At 40.3% G+C, this 24141-nt stretch overlaps 1 protein-coding gene across 1 annotated transcript in view; it reads left to right on the top strand.

Annotated features, from left to right (window-relative positions):
- Window positions 1-24141, top strand: part of TENM1 (teneurin transmembrane protein 1) — a 778425-nt gene that overhangs the window by 598671 nt on the left and 155613 nt on the right. Inside the window, exons 9-13 of the mRNA XM_034781757.1 lie at window positions 4563-4762; window positions 6225-6435; window positions 10388-10489; window positions 11818-12012; window positions 18638-18838. Of these exons, the coding sequence (XP_034637648.1) occupies window positions 4563-4762; window positions 6225-6435; window positions 10388-10489; window positions 11818-12012; window positions 18638-18838 (909 nt within the window). The remainder of the gene's footprint in view (window positions 1-4562; window positions 4763-6224; window positions 6436-10387; window positions 10490-11817; window positions 12013-18637; window positions 18839-24141) is intronic.

The following is a 24141-nucleotide window of genomic DNA, read 5'->3' as shown; positions in this document are numbered from 1 at the left end:
GTGAGTTTACCTTTTAAAATATAAAACATGGTTTAAAAGCAAGCGTTTTTTAATGATTACTTTGCCCTGAGGACTTGGGATGCATTCGCGGCCAGTACAGCTACTGGAAAAGTCTGTTAACGTGTCTGGGGATGGAGCGGAAATCCTCCAGGGACATCTCCATGAAGCTCTCCTGGAGGTACTCCAAAAGCCTTTGCAGAAGGTTTCTGGGCAATGCAGCCTTATTCCGTCCTCCATGGTAGGACACTTGACCACACCATGCTAGTAGCAAGTAATCTGGTATCATTGCATGACAAAGCTTGGCAGCGTATGGTCCCGGTGTTTGCTGGCATTCAAGCAACATCCATTCTTTATCTCTCTGTGTAATCCTCAGGAGAGTGATATCGCTCATGGTAACCTGGTTGAAATACGGGAATTTAATTAAGGGGACAGAGGTGGCCGTTCCTGCTGGGCTGTTTGCCTGTGGCTGAAAAGAAATCCTTCCCTGCAGTTAGCCAAGCGGGAGGGATAAAGCAATCATCCCAGAGAATTGGATGCGGGGGGTTAGTTTGTTTTCTGCTGCTGAAGGTTAACAGGAAAACCACAGCAGTCAACGGGCTTTGCTTGGTATGTGGGAAAGGAGGGCCCAGAAGCCGAAAGACAATGGCTTACCATGGCCGCATGCAAGCCGAATTCTGTTGTCCGGACCTGCGTCTGTGACCTCTAACACCAAAGCCACAGGCGTTCAATATTAAGATGGAAAATACGACCTTGTACTGAAATCACATGCTATGTAATGTGAATAGTGTTTTTCACCGTGAAAGAGTATAAGCATTGTTCTGTAAAATGTATCTTTTTAAAAACTTCTCTCCTTTTTTCCAACCCTCCAGCAGCTGCAAATTTTTCAAGCCTCCCTTCTCCATCCCGAATTCTATCTCAGATAAGGCGGCAGAGAAAGAGGACGCGAGACGAGATGTTCTCGGAAATAATGGAATGCACCTGCAATGAAAGAGCTCATTTGAATGAGTGGAAGGACACGGTATCTAAGTACAGGAAAGATGCCAGTGAATGTGAGGTCATGAGGGACACTCGAGATGAGAGGTGGCAGGCTGCAACACTGGGGCTGCTGCGTGATCAAACGGACATGCTCCGGCGTCTGGTGGAGCTTCAGGAACGGCAGCAGGATAACAGAGTGCCGCTGCAGCCACTGTATAACCTCCCTCCCACCTCACCATGTTCCATAGCCTCCTCACCCAGACGTGTAAGAACACGGGGGGGGGAGGCTCCGTGCACCCTCCCACTCCACCCCAATGGACAGCCCAACCAAAAGGCTGTCATTATATTGAATTTTTTCAGTGGCCTTTTACTTCCCTCCTATCCTCCTCCCAAATCTCATCTGGGTTACCTTGTCGGTTCTCTCCCATGTTTATAATCAATTAATAAAGAATACATGATTTTTAAACAATAGTGACTTTATTTCCTTTAAAAGCAAGCTGTGATTTAAGGGAGGAGGGTGGTTTGCTTACAGGGAATGAGTCAATCAAGGGGGTGGGTTTTCAACAAACAGAACTTTCACACCGTAGCCTGGCCAGTCATGAAACTCGTTTTCAAAGCTTCTCTGATGCGCAGCGCTTCCTGGTGTGCTCTTCTAATCACCCTGGTGTCTGGCTGCGCATAATCAGCAGCCAGGCGATTTGCCTCAGCCTCCCACCCCGCCATAAAGGTCTCCCCCTTACTCTCACAGAGATTGTGGAGCACACAGCAAGCAGCAATAACAATGGGGATATTGGTTTGGCTGAGGTCTGACCGAGTCAGTAACGAGCGCCAGCAACCTTTTAAACGGCCAAATGCACATTCTACCACCATTCTTCACTTTCTCAGCCTGTAGTTGAACAGCTCCTGACTCCTGTCCAGGCTGCCTGTGTATGGCTTCATGAGCCATGGCATTAAGGGGTAGGCTGGGTCCCCAAGAATAATTATTGGCATTTCAACATCCCCAACTGTTGTTTTCTGGTCTGGGAAGAACGTCCCTTGCTGCAGCCATTTAAACAGAGTAGTGTTCCTGAAGATGCGAGCATCATGAACCCTTCCTGGCCAGCCCACGTTGATGTTGGTGAAACATCCCTTGTGATCCACAAGTGCTTGCAGCACCATTGAAAAGTACCCCTTGCGGTTTATGTACTGGGTACCCTGGTGCTCCGGTGCCAAGATAGGGATATGGGTTCCACCTGTCGCCCCACCACAGTTAGGGAATCCCATTGCAGCAAAGCCATCCACTATGACCTGCACATTTCCCAGAGTCACTACCTTTCGTAGCAGCAGCTCAGTGATTGCTTTGGCTACTTCCATCACAGCCGCCCCCACAGTAGATTTGCCCACTCCAAATTGATTCCCGGCTGACCGGTAGCTGTCTGGCGTTGCAAGCTTCCACAGGGCTATCGCCACTCGCTGCTCTCATCTTGGTATTCTGGCGCTTCAGGGTAGGGGAAAGCAAGTCACAAAGTTCCATGAAAGTGCCCTTACGCATGCGAAAGTTTCGCAGCCACTGGGAATCGTCCCACACCCGCAACACTATGCGGTCCCACCAGTCTGTGCTTGTTTCCCGGGCCCAGAATCGGCGTTCCACGGCTATAACCTGCCCCATTAACAGCATGATCTCCAAAGCACCGGGTCCTGCGGTTTGATAGAATTCCATGTCCATGTCCTCATCACTCTCGCTGCCGTAGCCTACTCCTCGCCGCCTGGTTTTGCAGGTGCTGGATCAGCATAAACTGCATGATAACGCGCGAGGTGTTTACAATGTTCATGACTGCTGTCTTGAGCTGAGCAGACTCCATGCTTGCCGTGGTATGGCGTCTGTACTGTTCACCCAGGAAAAAGGCGCAAAACGGTTGTCTGCTGTTGCTTCCCTGGAGAGGGGGGAGGATGTACCCAGAACCACCCGCGACAATGTTTTTGGCCCCATTGGGATCTCAACCCAGAATTCCAATAGGCGGAGGAGACTGCGGGAACTATGGGATAGCTACCCACAGTGCAACACTCCGGAAATTGACGCTAGCCCCGGTACATGGACGCACACCGCCGAATTAATGTGCTTAGTGTGGCCGCATACATTCGACTTTATACAATCTGTTTCCAAAATTCGAACTATATAAATTCGGATTAATCCTGTAGTGTAGACATACCCTTAGAGAACTCATTCTGTACCCTAAGAATAGGTGTTCTACGTTTGGGGAGGATACATGTGTTATTCATTCCTTACACAAATAGATCCTACTTCCCATTCTGGTGACTCAAAGCAGCCCTAAAGTCAGTAGATCCAGCACTCTGAGAATTTCCCCTGCCTAGCAAATTATGGCTCTCTTCATTCAGAATGTTGTGTACCGCCTACACTCGTCAAAGTCCATGTAGGATCTCACCAACGATCCTTATACTATTAATGTATTCTGGAAATAGCTGGCCACAGTTTTACTAGCCCCGTTTTTTTTTTTTTTTAGGAAGCCATTTACAGTATTCCATATGCATTATAGAGGGTAAGATTCCTATTTCATTCTAGTTGTTCATCCTTTTCCCTCATGTTGATGCTTTATTGGGTGAGGTGATACAGAAAAGGAATGGGCTACTGAGTTCAATCTCATGCTGTTAAATCCTCCTAATAACATAGGACGCTCTCCTGCTTCTGCTGAGGTATGTGAGAGTTTTGCAATTTTTGCAATTCACTTTGATGGTTGTAGGATTGGGTCCATGGTTTGCAACCTGTCAGGATGCTAACTGTTGGCAAGCTGAAAAGAACATAAAGGAATGATACAAGCCAACAAAGCATGTCAATTCATACTCGGTTTGAAATTGCCTCTTTTGTTCCTCCCCTAATATTTCAGCTCACCAATTCAAGAGGTTATGTACTATGATGTCTGAAAATGTATTGCCTGCATAATGACAAGATGCCAAATATCGCATTAGATATAATGCCTGTCTCTATCCTCATGCCCTCCAGTGTTGTATACATCAACTACAAACCATTACCTTTAGCAACAACAGTGTTCTTCTTTATTTTTGAGACTGGATTAGCAATATCATAGTAAATTTGTTAGGAATAGTGATTAGGAGAAATCCTGATTTATACTTCAGCTTTCACTGACCAATCCTGATAGTCTATTCACTGTCTTCAATACTGTCCATTTGTATACCTTATATTGTACCTACCAGGCTGTGGTCTGGAATAATTGGCAGAAGGAGAGACCCCAAGTGTATTCTGTCAGTGCAAACTCAGTTGAAAGGCAAACTCAGTTTGTTTGTGTGGCCTAATTTCTGCATGCAAAGACTTTCATTTTTCCCAGTTACATAGAGACTCCTCTGCAATCATTAAAAACTACTGAAGTTTCCTGGAGAAAAGCGCTCTAGAGTGCGTAGCTGTAAATCTTGCTTGCAAATTAATTCATTTGTGGATTAACTGAATAATAATTAGCTAATTTCCAACATATTAATACATACTTACTAATTACCTATTATTACCTACCTAGCCTATTATTTTCACACTTTGTGAATATGACAAGTGATTGTTTTCTTTGTTTCTGGAAAATCAGTGTTTCAGAAAGGACGGGCCATAGACACAGGAGAAGTTGACATTGGAGCACAAGTTATGCAGACCATCCCACCAGGTTTATTCTGGCGTTTTCAGATTACTATCCATCACCCGATGTACCTGAAGTTTAACATTTCACTTGCAAAGGACTCTCTGCTGGGAATATATGGTAGAAGAAACATTCCTCCCACTCATACTCAGGTAATTAATAATAATACCAGCAATTCTGTTGTGCTTTACACTTTCAAAGAGCTATATCGGCATTAATATTCACAACGCTCTTATAAAGGAGGGAGAGAGAGATGTAAATATTTTCCCCATCCTTCCCCTCTTCAGTCACACTTACAGATTCTGGGCTCTTCTAAGCAAAAGGACAATGTAGGGGTGTTAGCAGTGCTTATCGCCCTAAAATGAGTGGGGAACGGACAAGGCATAATCCTGTTCTCCCTCTGCACCAACCAGCAGAGAGAAGGACATGCTGTAAAACATCTCCTTGATCCACCACTGGGGTCGTATGATGCTGTACCTATATGTTAAGTAAAATCTATATAGCTTCAATCTTGTTCAAAGTTGAGCTCCTAGTATTTAGTTAACTTCCTTATGCACATCCAACAATGCAAACAGCTCATGTGGTTAGCGTAAAAGAGATAAGCCAAAAAGGTATTCTAACTTCTAATAATAATGTTACTTCTAAATGTTCACTATTAGCTAGGACTTTGCAAGAGGAAACCTAGCCATGCCGGAAGAACCTGATTCATCACTGTTCATACTGAAATATTGTGTAGTCTTAATATATTTGGAATATTAAGTTAACATTTCTGAAGTATAATTAAATCATATCTCATCTACAGTTTATGGGACATATTTCAAATACATGTATTTTATGCCCAAATATATTTAATGCTAGCATTTCCTTAAATTAAATGTTGTTAGTAGATAATTAAGGGATTTGATCTCAGAGGTGCTGAACACCCACAGCTCTGATTGTCTTTAACTGGAGTTGTGGTGGAAAATTGGGCCCCTGAATACCTACAAATATTTGAACTATTTTATATTTCCATTAAACGGGAATTTTCAGATGTTCTGAAGGCCTGATCAGCGCCCATTAAAGTCAACTGGATCTGGTCCTAAAGCTGCCAATGGCTACTCCAATAAATGTTACCAATTTTTCTATAGCAAGAAATAGATTTCATGTGTATTAACTAAACTGACCACAAAGAAAGAGAAATATAGAGACATCTAAATATTTAGTATTTTTAAAGACCAATTATTTTCACACCTGGGTGCCAAAAGTTAAGCTTCAAAATCCATATTTTGGCTCCTAAATCATACAGGTGCCTAACTTACGCAATAAAGTTTGAAAATGTTAGATCTACCCCCATAACACAGGTGTAATTCTGGAGTTAATTTATTGGGTTCAATTGAGAGAGTCTGGATTTACACTGATATAACAGAGATCAGGATTTATCTGTAATAACACCTATTTAGAATGAATATTGGAAGCTTAACAGTGTTGTGCAACCCCTACTCACATTAGTGAACACTTAATCAAGCAGTCCCTTTGAGGGTAACCCTATCTGACTGAGACATTCACGTAGATTTGTCTGGTTTAAAACACTATAAAAATTCTCTAGTTGGATAATTTTTGCCATTATTATTTCAGTTTGATTTTGTAAAACTGATGGATGGAAAACAGTTAATTAAACAGGAACCAAGGAACTCAGAGGAGTCTCAGCATGCTCCTAGGAATCTGATCTTAACAACCCTGCAAGAGACAGGTTTCATTGAATATATGGATCAAGGAGCTTGGCACATGGCATTTTACAATGACGGAAAGAAAATGGAGCAAGTATTTTTATTAACAACAGCAATTGGTAAGAACAGTTACCCTGCCATTCCTATTCTGGTTGTTATGTTAAAAAGCTCCCTTTGAAAAGGAATTATTGATCCTGATTTCCAATCTGATTTAAACAGATCTTACTTTGTTTTGATTACATTGACTTCAGTGTATTTACTTCTCATTTACACCAGGGTAAGAGGAGAATCATGCCTCGCATTAAAAATGGACATTATGATTTAATTAAGCCTTAACCTTTGGTATACCTTAAAATCATTATATGCTAGTGTTGAATGTCTATGTATTTTCTGGGGTTTTTAATCTATTGCAAGAAATTACAGGGAAAATGTCTGTGCTCCCTGTGTATGTGGCACCCACACTCTCTTAAAAAAAAAGTGTTGTATGATGTTCTTCTCCTTCTCTAGTAGGCAAGAATTAATTAGGAAACTATGCCCGGCAATGTGCTGACATTATTGATAAGGATGGGGTGCGTACATAACAAAGAACCAGAGGAAGCCATTTGGCTTGATTCCATTGAAAACATAGGATGGCAGGGAGGTGGGCTGCAGGAAGTGTTTGCTAATTGGAAAAAAGCAATAGAAAAAAGAGTGCTAATTTTGGGGGGCTATTATAAATAATGGAGAGTAAAGAGAAAGCATAGTATTTTAATAGTTTAAAAAACTGAACCGCTTTCTGTTAGTGATACTATGTACTGTTGTTATTCAGCTAATTAAAAAGGTTCAAAAAGTACAAGATTTGCTGAGTAAGAAAAATATAAAACAGTTTTTGCACCTTTTTTTGTCAACCATACAGTGCCACTCTTTGGTACACAAATATCTACCTGTAGTAGGCAACTATCTGAAGATACTCTGTGTTGTCCTTTTGGCAAATCTACCTGCAGTTAATCTTTTTTAATTAATTAAAGAGGGGAGATTGTTTTACTAACTTTAGCTATTGTTGGTGAGCAGTTCTCACAAATAGGGTTTGTTACTCAAAGTTTAATTTACGGTACAGTACTTTAGTATTTCCAGCAGTCTTGGTTTGCTATAAGACTTTAACCAATTTGCCCTTTAGTTAACCTGTTCAACCATATGTTTAGCAAGATGTCTTTACCAGTAATGGACATGCCATCTGCTCTCTAACAATTAGGTTCTATTTTTACTTGATGCTAAAGACCTTGATGTATGGGCCAGCGGAGAGTGCCATTCAAACACAAAGATTATCAAGGACTTTGCTCAAAGTAACCAGAAAGGCAATAAGGAATTGTAATGGTGAATTTAGTCTGAAAGAAGACAAAATTTGCTGTGTTTAGAGTGGAAAGTGAGCCTCTTACAAGCAAAAGAGACATTATTATTTAATCCCTTGTGTGTGTTAGCCTGTGATTTAGCATTGGAAGAGTTTCCTTTGCATTTTTCCATTCCAAGGAAGGCTAAAGATAAAGTTTGCCTCCACACTGAAATATCATAGGCTTTACCCATGGCACTTAGGGATTTCCAAAGTCTAATGAGAACATCTAAGAACATAAGAATGTCCATACCGAGTCGTACCATTGGCCCATCTAGACTAATGTCCTGTGTTCCAACAGTGGCCGGTACCAGATGTTTCGGAGGAAATGAGTACAACAGGGTAATTTATCAAGTGATCCATCTGCTTTCATCCAGTCCTGGCTTCTGACAGTCAGAGGTTTAGGGACACACATAGCATGCCATTGTGTCACTGACCATCTTGGCTAATAGCTATTCATGGGCCTATCCTTCACGAACTTATCTAATTCTTTTTTAAACCGCCTTCACAACATCCTCTGACAATGAGTTCCACAGGTTGACTGCGTTGTGTGAAGAAGTACTTCATGTTTGTTTTAAACCTGCTGCCTATTAATTTCATTGGGTGACTCCTGGTTCTTGTGCTATGTGAAAGGGTAAATAATACTTCTTTATTCACTTTCTCCAACTATTCATGATTTTATAGACCTCTATTGTATTCCCTCCCTTAGTTGTCTCTTTTCTAAGCTGAAGAGTTCCAGTCATTTTAATCTCTCCTTATATGGAACTTATTCCATACCCCTAATCATTTTTGTTGCCCTTCTCTGTACTACTTCCAATTGTAATATATCCTTTTTGAGATGGAGCAACCACAACTGCACACAGTATTCAAGGTGTGAGTATACCATAGATTTATATAGTAGCACTGTGAGACTTTCTATCTTATTATCTATCCCTTTCCTAATGGCTGCTAACATTTGGTTAGCTTTTTTGACTGCTGCTGCACATTGAGCAGATGTTTTCATAGAACTATTCACAATGATTCTACAATCTCTTTCTTGAGTAGTAACAGCTAATTTAGACCCTATCATTTTGTATGTATAATTGAGATTGTTTTCCAATGTGCATTACCTTGCATTTATCAACATTGAATTTCATCTGCCATTTTCTTGCCCAGTCACTCAGTTTTGTGAAATCCCTTTGTAACGCTTCACAGTCAGCTTTGAACTTAACTATCCTGAGTAATTTTGTATCATCTGCAAACTTTGCCACCTCACTGTTTGCCCCTTTTCCCAGATCATTTATGAATATGTTGAACAGCACTGGTCCCAGTACAGATCTTTGGGGGACCCCACTATTTACCTTTCTCCACTGTGAAAACTGTCCATTTATTCTTGCACTTTGTTTCATATCTTGTAGACGGTTACTGATCCATGACAGGACCTTTCCTCTTATCCCATGACTGGCTATTATGCTTAAGAGTCTTTGGTAAGGGACCTTGTCAAAGCCTTTCCAAAAGTTCCAGAACACCACAGCAGCTGGATCACCCTTGTCCACGTTTGTTGACACCCTCATAGAATTCTAATAGATTGGTGAGGCATGATTCTCCTTCCTGTCCCAGCGATGGTGAGCAGATACACTACTTCTCACAGAAGAACTTTTTCATGCAAAAGGATGTCCCAGGTCCTACTCCCCATCTTCAGAAGTCCTTCTTATGGTGAAGTCAAAGGTTTCTTTCCTCTCCTACTATTAATGTCTAGCACTACCCAATAGCCTTTCTGCTAGGCTCTGTTCCTGAACTCAAATTACGCCAGTTTTGGGGCCGCCTGGCACTCTCTGCAACATCTGTATGTTTTGTATGGGTCTTGCATTCAAGGACTGACCTGGTTTCACCCTGCTTGTTTTGTGAGAGCTAACATAACTGAAGCCTTACATTTGTGTGGCTGCATGGTCTTGATAGATAGCTATTGTATTGATCTAAACTACTGTACGCATTGAAAGACTATGGGAAATATGAATGTAGATAAAGAACGATTAACCATTGTATAGATGCGGGTTTAAGGACCTCTAATCTATAATGGTTTCTTCTCCAGAGCTGGAAGTTGGAATGATCTCCAAGTTTAACATAAGATTTAAAGAGATTTACTTCTGGAGACCTGAACCTCAGCACTGATTTACTGAAGTGAACTTACTCGCATCACTGAAGTGAACTTAATCTTGTCAACCAGATTACTAAGCTACATTAAACTACACTTTATTCATCCCTTTTTATAAAAGTGGGAACCCTTCTCTCCAAAAAAAAGTTAACTGTAGTCTTAAATGAACTGCCCAATGCTTTTCTTCTGTAAACAGACTTAAATTAATGGAACAAAAAAAAAAGAATGTATTTAAAGAAAACTGAGAATTTCTCAAAAATTAGTTAAGTTCTTCTAAGGCTTTTAATGGTGGTGAATTTAACACAAACACTTACTTTAAAAGCTTTCCACTGTAGCATATTACAAATTAAATATTACTTGTTACATCTAAGCTGTCAAGACAAATCTAATATTTGTAAGTTGCTTGAACAAAAAACTTTACTTGATGCTGCCTACAAATGAAAATGAACAGTTTATCTAAGCACCTTCTTTGGTTCTTGAGAAATGTATTGCAAATGGTTGTGCTGTAGGTGACACTCATTTCAGAAGCCAGTTCATTCCTTTTATTGCTTACAATTTTCTTTATAAATAGAAATCATGGATGACTGTTCCACTAATTGCAATGGGAATGGAGAGTGTATCTCAGGTCACTGCCACTGTTTCCCAGGATTCCTCGGGCCTGACTGTGCAAGAGGTAATTTTCTATTAACTGAGTTAAAATACAAGATGATGAGCATGATTTTTAATATGAATCTTGTGAAGAATGTCAGACTGATGGTCCAGAGACTAAAGACTTGCTAATGTGCCTTTAACCCTCAGCTGGAGGGCCCCTTCAGGTGATGCTTAGGGTAGCTCCTGCCCATTCAATCTTTGGCCAAGGGGGTGCTAATTAAGGCCAGATGTAGTCAGTTTTGTCATATGGCCATCTGTCCTCTGCAAATTGGAATAAAACTATCAAAAACCCATTCACATAGGCCACAAAACAGCTATCAGATACTAATAACTTTTAGTTACTACTAACGTGGATTTGAACCAGCAACTCACAGTTTCTATATCCTCTGAGCAATCCACAGTTTCTCCTACTTCTCCCTCTGGCCATTCTGTAATTTTAAAATCCAAAAAGAAGTGTATTTAGTATTTAGTTTATGATTTTTTAAAAAAATTACTAACAAACATGTCTTGTTAGAAAAAGCAATAGAAGTAAAACTGCCTGTTCTATGCCCTAAGCCTGAGGATGGGGAATGCCAGAAATTAAAAAGAGGGAAGTATTTTTTTCCCAAAATCAAAAATATCACTTCCCTGATATTTTAAGGGAGATGAAGAAGGAAATAATCCCGATTCACTGTAAAGACCAAGAGTGAACTCAAGATGCACTGGTATTTCACATAAATGGCTGTAATAATTGGTGGGTACAGTCTTCTGAATATCTGTGTGTATGGAGGTTCTCAAATCTATTCTACTCTTCTTTCAAATTTAAGATCAATTTTACCTCAACATTATACTTTGGCTCAGAGATTGGTTGTAGAACTTTTCACCTCCAGGTTTCTGGTTTACATATAAATCAGTAATGACTAAAACTTTAATAATCTTAAAGTTGTTCAGTGGCATAAAGAAAATAAGTGGGTGGTATCTTAGTTCACAGTTAACAGGTATTAACATCACAAAAAACATCCCTACAGTTAGCACTAAGAAGCCTCATTGTGAGAAGTCTCACAAAGAGATCAAAAAGTGGGCAGAGAGACTGAACTATGGTACCATCTTCTTTATCTGCAGAGCTGCCCGTTCTAGGTCAGTTAAGGTACATGAATGGAGCAGAATGGAGAAGCTGGCACTGTAGCGGAACATGTTTGTTGATAAAAATAATTCATATTCCAAAGCTTTCAGTCTGGCCCCTTTTGCAAGAACTAAAATCACATTGCCAGTAAATGCAATACTATAATTAAAGAATGATAAATGCAATAAATGTTAATACCCTTAAGAATTTAAATATAGCTCGGAAATCTAATTATTTGCCTTCTTCAGACTCATGCCCAATACTGTGCAATGGAAATGGAGAATATGAGAAAGGTCACTGTGTATGTCGCAATGGATGGAAAGGCCCAGAGTGTGATGTTCCGGAAGAACAATGTATTGATCCAACCTGCTTTGGCCATGGTACTTGCATCATGGGAGTATGTATTTGTGTCCCAGGATACAAAGGAGAAATTTGTGAGGAAGGTTTGTGCCATTTCTCTCATTTCTACCTTTTTAGTGTGTTTTGTTTAAATTGATGCCACCTTTGGAATTTAAGTCCTTAGGAAACCATGTCGATTTTAATTACTCTTGAGAAACATTAGGATGCTTCCTGGTAGGTAACTTCACTGGGTCATGGGAAGCGTATTAGGCTTCCAAATCCTAATGAAAGTCAATGGGAATTAGGTAGCTAGTTCTCATTTGTCAAGGGAATAGAAAACTTTTTTATGTTGGGGGCTCAAGTTACAAAAAATAAATATAACAACAGCGGTTGAATATTGTTTTTCACACCATCTAATTATTATTGCAGGGACAATCCTCTGCCAACTCAGTTTGTTCTCTACAGCCCAGGAGTACAGTTCTCTGATAGATTTCAAGCAGCTGAGACTTTCTCTTTCCCTGGAGTATCAGCTGACTCTTGGTTGCCAGGGCGGGTTGAAGGTCTCTCCTTAGCAGGCTCTGGCTCCTTTCTTCCCTGGCTGGGAAATGTCTCAGCAAGAATGGGCTCTTATTCTTGTGAAAAGGAATATTCTGTATGCCCGAGTGAGGGTTACCTGCCTGTACTTCTCCCAATATTTCTGCAGCCAGGCGAGCAGTTTCCCTCTCCAAGGTAGTGCACTCACCCCCTTTCGCACCCTTGTGTCAGGGTACGATGCTGCAAAGGGTTTTCTCTGGTTCCTCCTACTGGCCCTCTGCCTCTCAATGGGTCTTCCATGGTTCAGTCATCTGGCCATGTATAAAGTTCAGTCCCCCTTTGGGGTAACAAAAGGTCCAATTGAAAGTCCAAGCTAAATGTCCAAGCAATAATTCTTCCGCCCATCTCAGGTTCCACTGAAGAGTTCTTACTGGCCCTCCCTCACAAAAGCCTAACTTGCTCCTGCAGAGTTACTCCTCTTTTGCTTGCTGAAGTATCCTTACTGGCTCTCCATCAGGGTCTCCTTCCCCAGAGCCTTATCTGCTCCTGCATTTGGGCTTAGGGATTGGTTAGAAAACCCAAGCTCACCTTGTGCTGCTTCCCATAGCCTGTGCTCAATACAGCCTCTCTTTGGTTCTCAGGCCTCTGGCTTCTCCATTCTTTGCTGAACTTATAAGTCTTCAACCGTCTCGGGTTCCACTGAAGTACTTTTATTGAGCCTGTCTCAGGGCCTCCCCCAGAGTAGCCCAACCTGCTCCTTCAGAATTCTCCCTTTGTTGCTTCTTGGCTTAGCAGGTATTCCCTTACTGCTTCGCTTCCCCAGGGTCTCTGGTAGCTTCCTCTAGGGATCCCCTTGATCCTTGTAGGCCCTAGTTCAGGGCTTCCCCCACAGGAGCCTGTGCTGCTCTCTGTAGGCCCTCCTACCTGACTTCCTGCCTGTTTAAGTCCTGTCTCTGGGTTCCCGCCCCCAGGAGCCAGACCCTGCTCCCTGTGGGTTTTCCTACCCACAGGAGAGTTCTGCCTTCTCTGCAGTCTCTCCCCCAAACTGAGTTCTCCATTCTGTTTGTATAGTCTTTTCCTAACCCTTTCACAGCTGATGTTGCTCATTATCATTAAATCATCATATCACCATCAGCTGGGGGCTAACTGCTAGGTCTCAAAAAAGGCTGAGCCTGACTTGCCTTAATGCGCCAGCCAGCCTGTCACACCATCCTTCCACAGAGGCTTTTGATCTTCCTGCTCTTTCTTTGCAGGAGGTGCTTTGATCCCCTCTCTAGGGAAACCAGGGATAGGTTCAGCCAGCTGCCACTCCTCTGGGGCTGATTCCCAGAGCATCTTGATTGGCTCTTTCCCTCCTCCCACTCCCAACCCCACATGACTTTCAAGTGCTCTTTTAATAAAGGGATGTGGGAGGCCAAACATCATGGTGGAGCCATGCTTTGATTCTTTGGCTGTCCTTTAGCAGCCTCTGACCCCAATCCTATTATGCATAGGAAATAAATGGCCTCCAACTGCCATCTAATTTATAGTCTTTTCCTTGTGAGTCTGTGGCTAAGAGAGGAACCAAGAAGGTTACAAAGCAAAATATAAAAGCAGATGTTTTTCAGTGTAATCAATAGATCCAGGTGTAGGCCGTTTCTTCATTCTGTCACCTAGACTGTTCTACAAAGAACACACTGACTATATAAAACCAAGAGGCCAGCTAAATGCTCCCATTTGCCAGAGGCTAATGTGTGTTTTTTTTAATTCAGCAATCTATGCCATTCTTTTTAAGTTCGTAGTGACTGAGTAAAAAACAAAAACAAAGTGTATATTTTCAAGGTGCTAAAATGAAATCACTTAAAACATTGCTGAAATAAAAGAAAGAAGCTAAGCTACTAATAACAGGTGGATCAACTTCTGCTGGTTGTAGCATTCACCTGTTTCTACCATCATATAGAACAGGAACCAAAAGTCAATTGCCTGATACTGTTAGCATTTCTGAGAGACCTCATCAACCACAAATCTTTCTCTGTGCATAACTTTGGAAAACAAGACCATTCTTTCTGTTCATCCTGGTTGATGATTTTCAGTGGCTCCATTATTATTAAGCTAGTGACAGCATACTCTGTTTCCACTAGTGTACAGCTTTTAAATGCAAACTACTTTTAACTAAGTACACAGATGAAACTTTCACACAGTCCAGATTCTGTAATTGGAAAAAGGCATGAGACAAATATGACAGGAAAATATCTATCATGAAGCAATTGATATTCTTAAAAAGGCCACAAAGAATGTTAATACGTGTATTCAGAACCCTAGAGGAAAGATTAAAATAGGAAAGCAGAATGAAAATACTAAGTGTTGTCTTATACAAGGACGCACACTGCAAGGCCATCATACTGAACAAACTAATACTGCACTTTTAAGTGGGTAGACTACAACTTTTTTTAGCTGCTTTTTTCAACTGCTTTGTTTGATCCTGATGTTTCAAAGTGGCTGAAAAAGAGTCAAAACAAATTCACAAGTTCAGTTATTCAGAATCAGAAACTGGAAATCTTACAATCTTAAGATTTCTAGAAAGTTGTATGCAATTAGTATCAATTGTAGCAACCAGAGTAAAACCGGTAAGAAACTATACAAGAGCCAAGTATTATTATTTGTTATGTACTCACTGTTGTAGCATGATTTGCATGAAATGCTCTATTTCAGGACATTAAATATGAAGCATTAAGTGTATCACCGGGCATCTGTATCTTTTCTCCAACAAATGGCACTATGCAGAAGCCCTGGCTTCACTTTCTGAAAACTACCTTGGACTGTGTGCAGATTGGGAGGTTGTGAAGAACGCAACAAAAGATCCTGAAACAAAACTTCAAATTGGTTTCATAACAGCTCACACAGAAAAGTTTAACTTCCTCGCTGATATTGAATTAAGTCAGAAAGTCCGAAACATGGTAGACAGTCCATGCAAAACTCGGCAAGTGTTAAATGTTTCAGCAATAGAAGGCCAATCTGTTACAAAGATGACACTCAGTTCATCTGATTGGATGGTCTTAAGTAAGAGCTATAACTTTATCTGGGAGCACATCCATCAAAAAAGTTTAAAGTTGGAGATCGTTGGAATGCCTAAACTTCCAAGGAAGAGAGAAATTGCCAAGGAAATGCAAATAGGGACTGGAGAACCTAGCTGTACAAATTCAGCAAAGGAATTTTAAAAGAATTTCTTTGAAGTAGGTATAATCTTAAAATGTCCACTATTAAATCATGATTTGTACAGAAAGGCTACAAAAGTATTCAAAATCTTGAAACTCTCATAACTGCTCCAAATCTAATAGAAACACAGGTTCCAAGTATGCTTTGGTTGTATGGTTCTGATTTCAGCCATGATCAAAAGATTATTCATCTTCATCTGTTGGGAGCCAATTGTCAGCTTATAGAAGAGTCATTCAAGTCAGTTCAAAAATATCTGTGTTTGTCAGTCAAACCAAACATCAACTGTTTTCCAAAGTGGTGAAACTGATAATAACGCTTTTGGTGGGGCTGGCAACCAATGTTGTAAGCGAGCATAGTTTAGGTGCCCTACGTCATATTCAAACGTGGTTTAATTCACAATGGGACAATCACAGTTCACTTGATGTAAGATTTTACATGTACACAAGTACTAAACTGATTACTTACATCTTACAGATCTTTCAGAAGAATTCAATTGAAACCCAAGGCAAAGATATTTTCAGATTAGCTAGTTGTTCTCTTCATTCATGTTTTAAAAAATGATGCTTTAATCAGTAGTTTTGCATCATGACTAAATTTGTCCACTTTTAATAAAGTGTGATAAATGCTTTGTTCCAAAGTCAGTTTCCTTTATTTATCAATGCAGTCCCTATTTTGGGGAGGATGGGGGAGCTCCCAAATCCCAGTTTTCTGTACCCATGTTTCTGCCTTTAAAAGTCTCTTCACTATTTTACTGCCATCTGATTCCATTTAAAGACACTTTTCTAGCAGTGGCAGGTACACAACTATAAAAAGAATCTCTCAATTTTTCCATTGCAGAACACTGTTTTTGTCATGTTTATAATTTAACCAATAAAACTGTGCTCCATGCTAAAATTGGAAATACAGAAATCAACTTTCATCACACTGCTTGAGGATGTAGCTGAAGGCATCATTTCCCAATGACAGTCCTTTGCTTAAATCCGCAATTAAATTTTAAAAAAATAAACTGGCACCTTTGCAAAGACCTTATGGATTTCAATAAAATGAATTTAGCTATTGTAAAGAATAATACCTGGGAAAAGTTTAGCAGTAAATAGACTTGTTTGATCTCATATAACTCAGAAATTATTTTTTAAAAAGAGATCCTCAATAACTGAACCATGTGATGATCTAATCACAAGTGCTGCATACAGAAGTTGTTGGTTTATTTTAAAGCAAACTAAAGGATATAATTTCTTCTCAGTTTACAGGATTTAGCTGCACATCTCCCAGTTGTGAAATGCATACATGTTTGAAAGATGTCCTGATTAGTGGTATATATTAATGAGATTTGGTGTCATGTGGCCTGTTAGAGAAGTAATCCATTTTAAGTAATCTAAGGGACTGATCCTGTGAGGTGCCTAAAGCCATCAATGTGTACTGAAGTCAACAAGAGCATTTAACACTTCACAGGAGGTGGTCAGCACTTCATGGGAGCAGGCCCGGAGTCTTAATCTTGCTCCAGCTTCTTGGGTGCAGAGGGCTGACAGAGAGAAAATATTGTGATTCTTCTGCACGGGGAGGTCAGGAATCCACAAACTTGTACATGGAATCTGCATCCCCCATATTGTGTAGCTCCTGACGGGTGATAAATAATTCGCCATGACAAGGCTCCTCCAGTCCTCCCACTGTCTCTGCAGAGAGGAAGAACAAAGGATTTGGAGATTACAGAATAGCTGCCTTGGAGTGTTTTGTCCCTACTTCATAACCTGGGCTGTTCCTCAGAATTGCTGTTTCCTACATCCCTGCAGAGTTTCTCATCAGCCAGCTGAGTTATTCAGGCTGGAGTTGGGGTGGAGGTTAAACTACGGATCCTGTTTAAAAGTTTCCATGATAAAGAAGTGCTGGGTTTGTACAAAAGTCTATAAAGGCTCCACGGGAGTAATTAATACCTAAATTAAAATTATTCACTAGAGTTTGCTCAGTTCTTAAGGAACAATTTAGTCCAAATTTAGAACAAATTTAGCCCTTTTGTCTGTTTGCAAATTGTTCGTCGGTGATTATGATTTGTATGAATCTGGTTATTATCTGCAATTGCCCAGTGTATATATTTTGTGAACATGTGAGCTCTTCATAGTGAGTATTTAGTCAAGGATTCATTATTTGAGATTGGTGGATGGCCAGGTGACATTGTTTCAGGTACAGATTCTTGGTTGCAAAGCCAAAATTTACTTTCCACAGATATTTGTAAGAATAAAACTTTTCTTTTCCAAAAGGAAACAAAATATGGTGCAAACACACCAAATGATAAACACTAAGCAGTATTCCAAAAATGTTAGGTAGTATCTCTCCCCACTCTGTGCCCAGGTCTATTACTGAAATACCAGTATGGCTGGGCTGGGTCATTACATCTATCAGGCAAATAATCTGCATTTTAACAAATTGTCCATATAAAAATGGACCTGACAGGTGAAGCCATAATGATCTCTGGAGGTCTCTATCGTTGCATGAAGATTGCATTGGCTTCTCATTTTAGAGAGTGAAAAAAATGTCTATGCATATTTCTGGCTGTGACTTAAAGGAAATGTGGACAAAGGCTGTCACTTGGTTATATGCACACACTGATGTGCCCGAGTATCATAAAAGATTCACTGTTGTTCATCATCTTGTGTAACATACACAGAGTCGTTTAAACTATAAATGTAATTAATTGAGTTAAATAAAGGTGAAGTGGTAAGCTTAACTTCTTAATTTCCTATTCAAGTCTAATGAGCCTGAGTAAAGACTACCAAAGTGAGGAGTTTAAACTCATGTGAGTAAAAGTTCCAGGATTTGGCCCTTTATAGCACTTTAGTATAATTTTGTTTCCTCGGTATCTGTTAATATTGCTCTGCTTGAACAAAATGTTTGCACAAGAGCCATTTTATTGCCTATTTAAAACAACCATTTATGTTGTATATTAGAAAATCAATGTAAAAGTGTCAGTGGTGTTCACTAACTATTTTATTTATTTCTCTCCAGAGGATTGTTTAGATCCTATGTGCTCTGGCCATGGTGTCTGTGTTCAAGGGGAATGTCACTGCTCTGCAGGCTGGGGAGGAGTAAACTGTGAGACCTCTCTTCCTGTATGTCAAGAGCAATGCTCAGGCCATGGGACGTTCCTTGTGGATACCGGAGTCTGTAGCTGTGAGCCTAAGTGGACAGGTTCAGACTGCTCAACAGGTATAGTTTAAAAAAATTCTTTTTTAAATAAAGACTCTGAATTTCTTGTGTTTTCTATTCAGCTTCTGTTAGGAAATATAACTACACCAGTGTTAATAAAAAAAAATCCAATATGGGACTTTGTGGGACGTGAATATGGACATTATTTTGGCAGCTCCTCGTTTTCATATTGACGTGTTGCAAAGATAAATTAGGTTTTTTTCCTATGACAAGCATTGTGATTTCATGACTGTATAACAGCTAGCGCACTAGCCCTGTGAGGGTCTGAATGCCTTTGCCTTCAGTTGGAGTTAAGAGTGCTCAGCACCTTTCAGGATCAGGTCGTCAATGCCTGGTAATAATCCACAGCAGCAAAGGAGACCACGAAAGTATCAACAGTCCTGGGATGAATGGAAGAACACTGCCTACACCCAGTAAATCATGAGCAACCGCAGCCTCTGGCAAAAATAAATTCCCATCTGCTGTGCTGGGATAAAAACTAACTTCTTACTTAAAGGACCATCGAGGTTTAATCCCATTCAATTTGTTTAAGTGTAGAGATGATCTCACTATGTACTTTTAAAAGAACTGACTGTGCTCGGGACAAGAAACTATTTAGCATTTTATTCCTGTAATAGATCATGTCGTTTCCAAGGTGCATGTCTTTGTCATTTTTTTTATTTTTTGCTCACAGTTTGAGGCTCAGTCGATGATTATAGCATTAGCTGTCCTCTCTGTCTCTCTCTCGCCACAACACAAACTAGATCCGAATGATAGATTTTTCTGAATACTTTGCAGTACATCTAATGGTCCAAGCTTGCAAGGTTCTTAGCATTTCCAGGGAGTTGCCATAGACCTTCCAATCCCACTGGAGCCAAGCATGCAGAATTGGACCCAATTTCTTCCTTCCAAATGCACAGATAACATTAGTGACCGTTAAGTACAGGTACATATGGGAAAAGACCTCCTAGTGTTTTCTCTGTAAATGTATCACTAGCTAGAAGCCTCCGTTCAGCAAAGCAATTAAGCATGTGCTTAAGTCACATTGAATTCATTAGTTAAGCACATGCTTAAGTGTTCTGATGAACTGGGACTATAGTGCCCAAACTGTGGGAACATTTATAAGCAGCAATATACTGAACTGCCAATAATTCTGAACGGTCAGTGAATGGTTGTTCTAAAGACTCCTCAGCATTCAGTCCATGCCATGGGATTAATAATACATTTCATCTCATTATGAGCCCGTCAGATATGATACTTCCGTTGATAAGAGTTCCGTCTATTGGCTTTCAATAATATGAAAACCCTAATGCCCACATTTTCATTATAAGTGTCTCATTATATGCTGAAAATGTTCCCTAAAGTAATGTACTAGTATGTCCATTAATAAAAACAGATAATAAGAGGAGCTGGTTCTGTGACTGCATGTGATTACTGTTGCCAGGAAACTGGTTCCTTGTCAGTAGAGAGAGGGGGCCAGATCCTGAGTCAAGCTGAACTGCACACAGGGCAGGGTACAAAGGTCATGTAACGCTCACTATTGTATTCCCTGATGTTGGGACCACTGTATGCAGGACAAGTCCCTTGTGTAAGTTTGACCAGCCTGGTATGCTGAGTTTTCCGCTATAAAGATATCACACAAAGGAGTCAGCCAAAAACAAACAAACCCCAAAACAAAACAGAACAGTTTGCTTCATAATTTAAAAATAATTAGTGAAAAAAACTTTTAGATTCTACAACTTAGAGCTGGCCATTATTTCACATTGGGAAAGTAGAGATTTGGCAAGTATTTTGAGGGGAAAATTCACTGTTGTGTATGTACTGAATTTGTTTCCCACAAAATGTGCAAAAGAATTCTGATTTGTTATGTGGGCTCACTGTTGCACCTTTGCACAGAATCTCCAAAAGAATTAATGTCTAATTGTGTCAATGGGACTTATGGCTTGGGCAATTGGGCATTTAGCAAGAGAATATGGTAGATCCTATTTTGCAAGCTAATCTATTTTTCTTTCTTACTTGCTTCCATTAATCAATAAGGAAAATACCTCTTTCCATTTCTACCTTCTCCTGACTTGCCAAGAAAGAATACTTGTATGATCACCCACGTGAATCTGTCTTTATAGCTGAGCATTACTGATCTCTCCTCTTAGATGCATCTCTCTTAATAGCCATTAAATCAGAACCTGGATTGGTGTGACAGCACAATGAACATTAGATTGAAGGGTAGACATTGGCTCACTGGTGGAGACTTTCTTCCTGGGATCAATACTTATTGTGCATACTAGGATCAAAGCTTGATTTTAGTGAGAAAGGAAAACATCAGAAGTGGACATTAACAGGGTCAACGTAAAAGAGCCTTTACATGAAGCTAGTGGTTAGAAGAAATCATGAATTTCTTTAGAACGGGTGGGTTGGAAAGGGTAAACAACATACCACTCATCTACATTCAGGAAGTAGTGAAAGCCTTGTAAGCCCTTACTAGCAATAAATCAGGCAGTTTCGGACACTTTCATTTTTCCTAGCATCTCTTTGTATTTCAAGTCAAAGAGGCAAGATAATCTCTATCAGTGGTGTGGAAATTATATTGGTAATTTGACTACAATATGTTACCTGCAGTGAGCTGTTTCAGCAATTCCTGTATTGCATAGCAAATATCAAACATTTGCAAAATGCTGTAAGCAATTACTTTTCAGTTGTCATACTTTTCTTCTAAATAGAAAATTAAAACTCCTTGTTGTACCATAACTGAGAGCAGTAGCAAATCTAAATTGCTTCCCTAATATTGGCTCTCCCTGTCCCATCAGAACTGGGGCTCAGCCACTTCTGCAGCACCCCCCTACCAGTCTCCTCTGCATCTTGCACAGGTCCATGAGTTTGGGGTCTACGCCAAGGGAGGGAGCACTAGGGGGACATAGTCAGCCCTTCAAGCTCTAAAGCGCTTCTTCAGAAAAGATGATACAGAACTGTCCCTCTGGGCACCATGAAGGCAGCCATCAGCAAGGATGAAGGGGATCAGAGGCACAAGTGTGAATCCCCTGACACCTGTGCACATCCTTCAGGATCTGCCAAATTTGGAAGCAAGATCTGAGATCTAATGGAATAATTCATAGAGTAATAGATTTTAAGGCCAGGAGGGACTGTTATGATCATATAGTCTGACCTCTTGCATAACTCAGGCCAAAGAACCTAACATAGGCTATGGATACACTTCCAGTTACGACGGTGTAACTTACGTTGCTCAGGGGTGTGAATAAGCCACCCCCCTAAGCAGCGTAAGTTATGCCAACCTAAGCACCCAAGTGTCGGCGGAAGAATTTCTCCCACCAACATAACTACTGCTGCTTGCGGGGACTGGAGTAAGTAAGTGGCTGGGAGAGCTCTCTCCCATCAGAGTGTCTGCATTAGCAGTGCTATAGCTGTGCCGCTGTAGGCTCTGTAGCGTAGCCATAGCTTCAGTAATTTCTGTTTGAGCTTTTAGAAAGTTATCCAGTTTTGACTTAGACTATAAATGATGGATAAACTACCATATCCTTTGGTAAGTAAGTAGCTCCCATCATTAATTATCCCCCCTGTTAAAAATGTGAATTTGTCTAGGTTCAGCCTCCATTGGATTTCATTATGCTTTTTCCTGATAGATGAAAGATTTCCCTTCCCTGAGCCCTCCTCCATAGGTTTAGGTGGGAGATGATCTGGCTCTGTATGCTAGCATTTGAAAGCTTTAAAATTATTTTTCAAATCAGAGATATATATTTATATGGAACCAGTGGTATGTGTTAGGATGGAAAGTGTTTTCAATCACAGTACTGAAAGGCGTACTTTACTGCTAAAGGTACATTTACTTATTTCTAGTTGGAATGCTTAAAGGCAGAATCCATCTTTACTAAAAACTTGAGTGTGATCATACTTAAAAAGTTTCTGCTGGTTTGAGAGAGAATGGGGAGTACCACTTGAGCCAGTAGTCTCTTTCAAAATGGAAGAAACTTGTTAAGTGCTGCCAGTAGTATCTCGCAAAAACAAAACAATCGAACCAAATATACTTCCACACTTAAGCAAACTCCCCGCCCCGCTGCAGAACTGGAATATATTTTTGGTAGATCTTTTTCCATCATTTCTGATTATGAAAATAACTGTAAAAAGTTGTCCTTTCTCTAATCAACCTGATTATCCTGATTGATTTATATAGCAATGCCACAAACCAGTGTTTACAGGAACAGAATCCCTTCCAGTTGTTGTTGTTTGGCAAGACCTTTTGAAAGCATAACTACCATAAAAGTGCTATGGTTATATACAGCTATTACTTCATCCAAAAAACTACTCTGAGAGGACTCAAACTGTAAGCTTCATATTCAAAAGTCAAGAAAAGACATAATTAAGATTGCACGTACAACCTTAACCTCTGTCACCTTAGGGGTGTTTTTTACAACGTATCAGAAGGGTAGCCGTGTTAATCTGGATCTGTAAAAAGCAACAAAAAGTCCTGTGGCACCTTATAGACTAACAGATGTATTGGAGCATAAGCTTTCATGGGGCTTTCGTCTGATGAAGTGGGTATTCACCCATGAAAGCTTATGCTCCAATACATCTGTTAGTCTGTAAGGTGCCACAGAACTCTTTGTTGCTCTTTACAACATAGTCTTTATTATTTCTCACTTAATTTTGTTCTACGTTTGTTTGGTCCAGTCATGTAGATAGTTACTCTGCGGTGTATGATTGCTCCCTGGGTGGCAGTTACAATGAAGACAGTGTACTTTTGTCTTCCGCAGGACTATGTTCAGGAGTAAGGTGACTCCTGGGAGTAAATGTTTGCTGAAATGAGCCCATGGATATAACCAACACTGAACTCTGTCATGACTGAATGAATAGAGTGAGAAGCGGAGGCTGGTAATCAAGGGGGAAATGTATATTTATACAGTAATGGTGGGAGAGCAAATGCATAGAAGTACATAAGAGTTGAATGAGTATTTGGTCAACTATATGTTTTTAAATTGGTGTTTCAACCCCTCGGGGAGGGGGCCATACCATCAGGTACAAATACCTGTCCCCATCCTCTCTCTTTATATGTTTTTAAAGTTTCCTGGGGTGAGGCTTTGTTTCTACTAGCTGATTCCATCCTGATACCTCTTTGGGCCAGTGGCTAAATGTCTCTAATTCGACTACTAATTTTCAAAAACCTTTTCTGAACTTCTTCCTTTGCTTCTTTTTCCCACATTCCCTATGAGGAGCTCCATTTTCCATAATGTTAAATGATTGGGAGTAACACTGGGTCAAAATGGGCAACTGTAGAAATGGTAGACAAACTTCGATTTTGTTTTGGTTCAGTACAC

This window comes from Trachemys scripta, chromosome 9 (assembly GCF_013100865.1).
Source record: "Trachemys scripta elegans isolate TJP31775 chromosome 9, CAS_Tse_1.0, whole genome shotgun sequence".
Lineage (NCBI taxonomy): Eukaryota > Metazoa > Chordata > Testudines > Emydidae > Trachemys > Trachemys scripta.
This window is presented reverse-complemented; position numbering and strand designations above follow the sequence as displayed.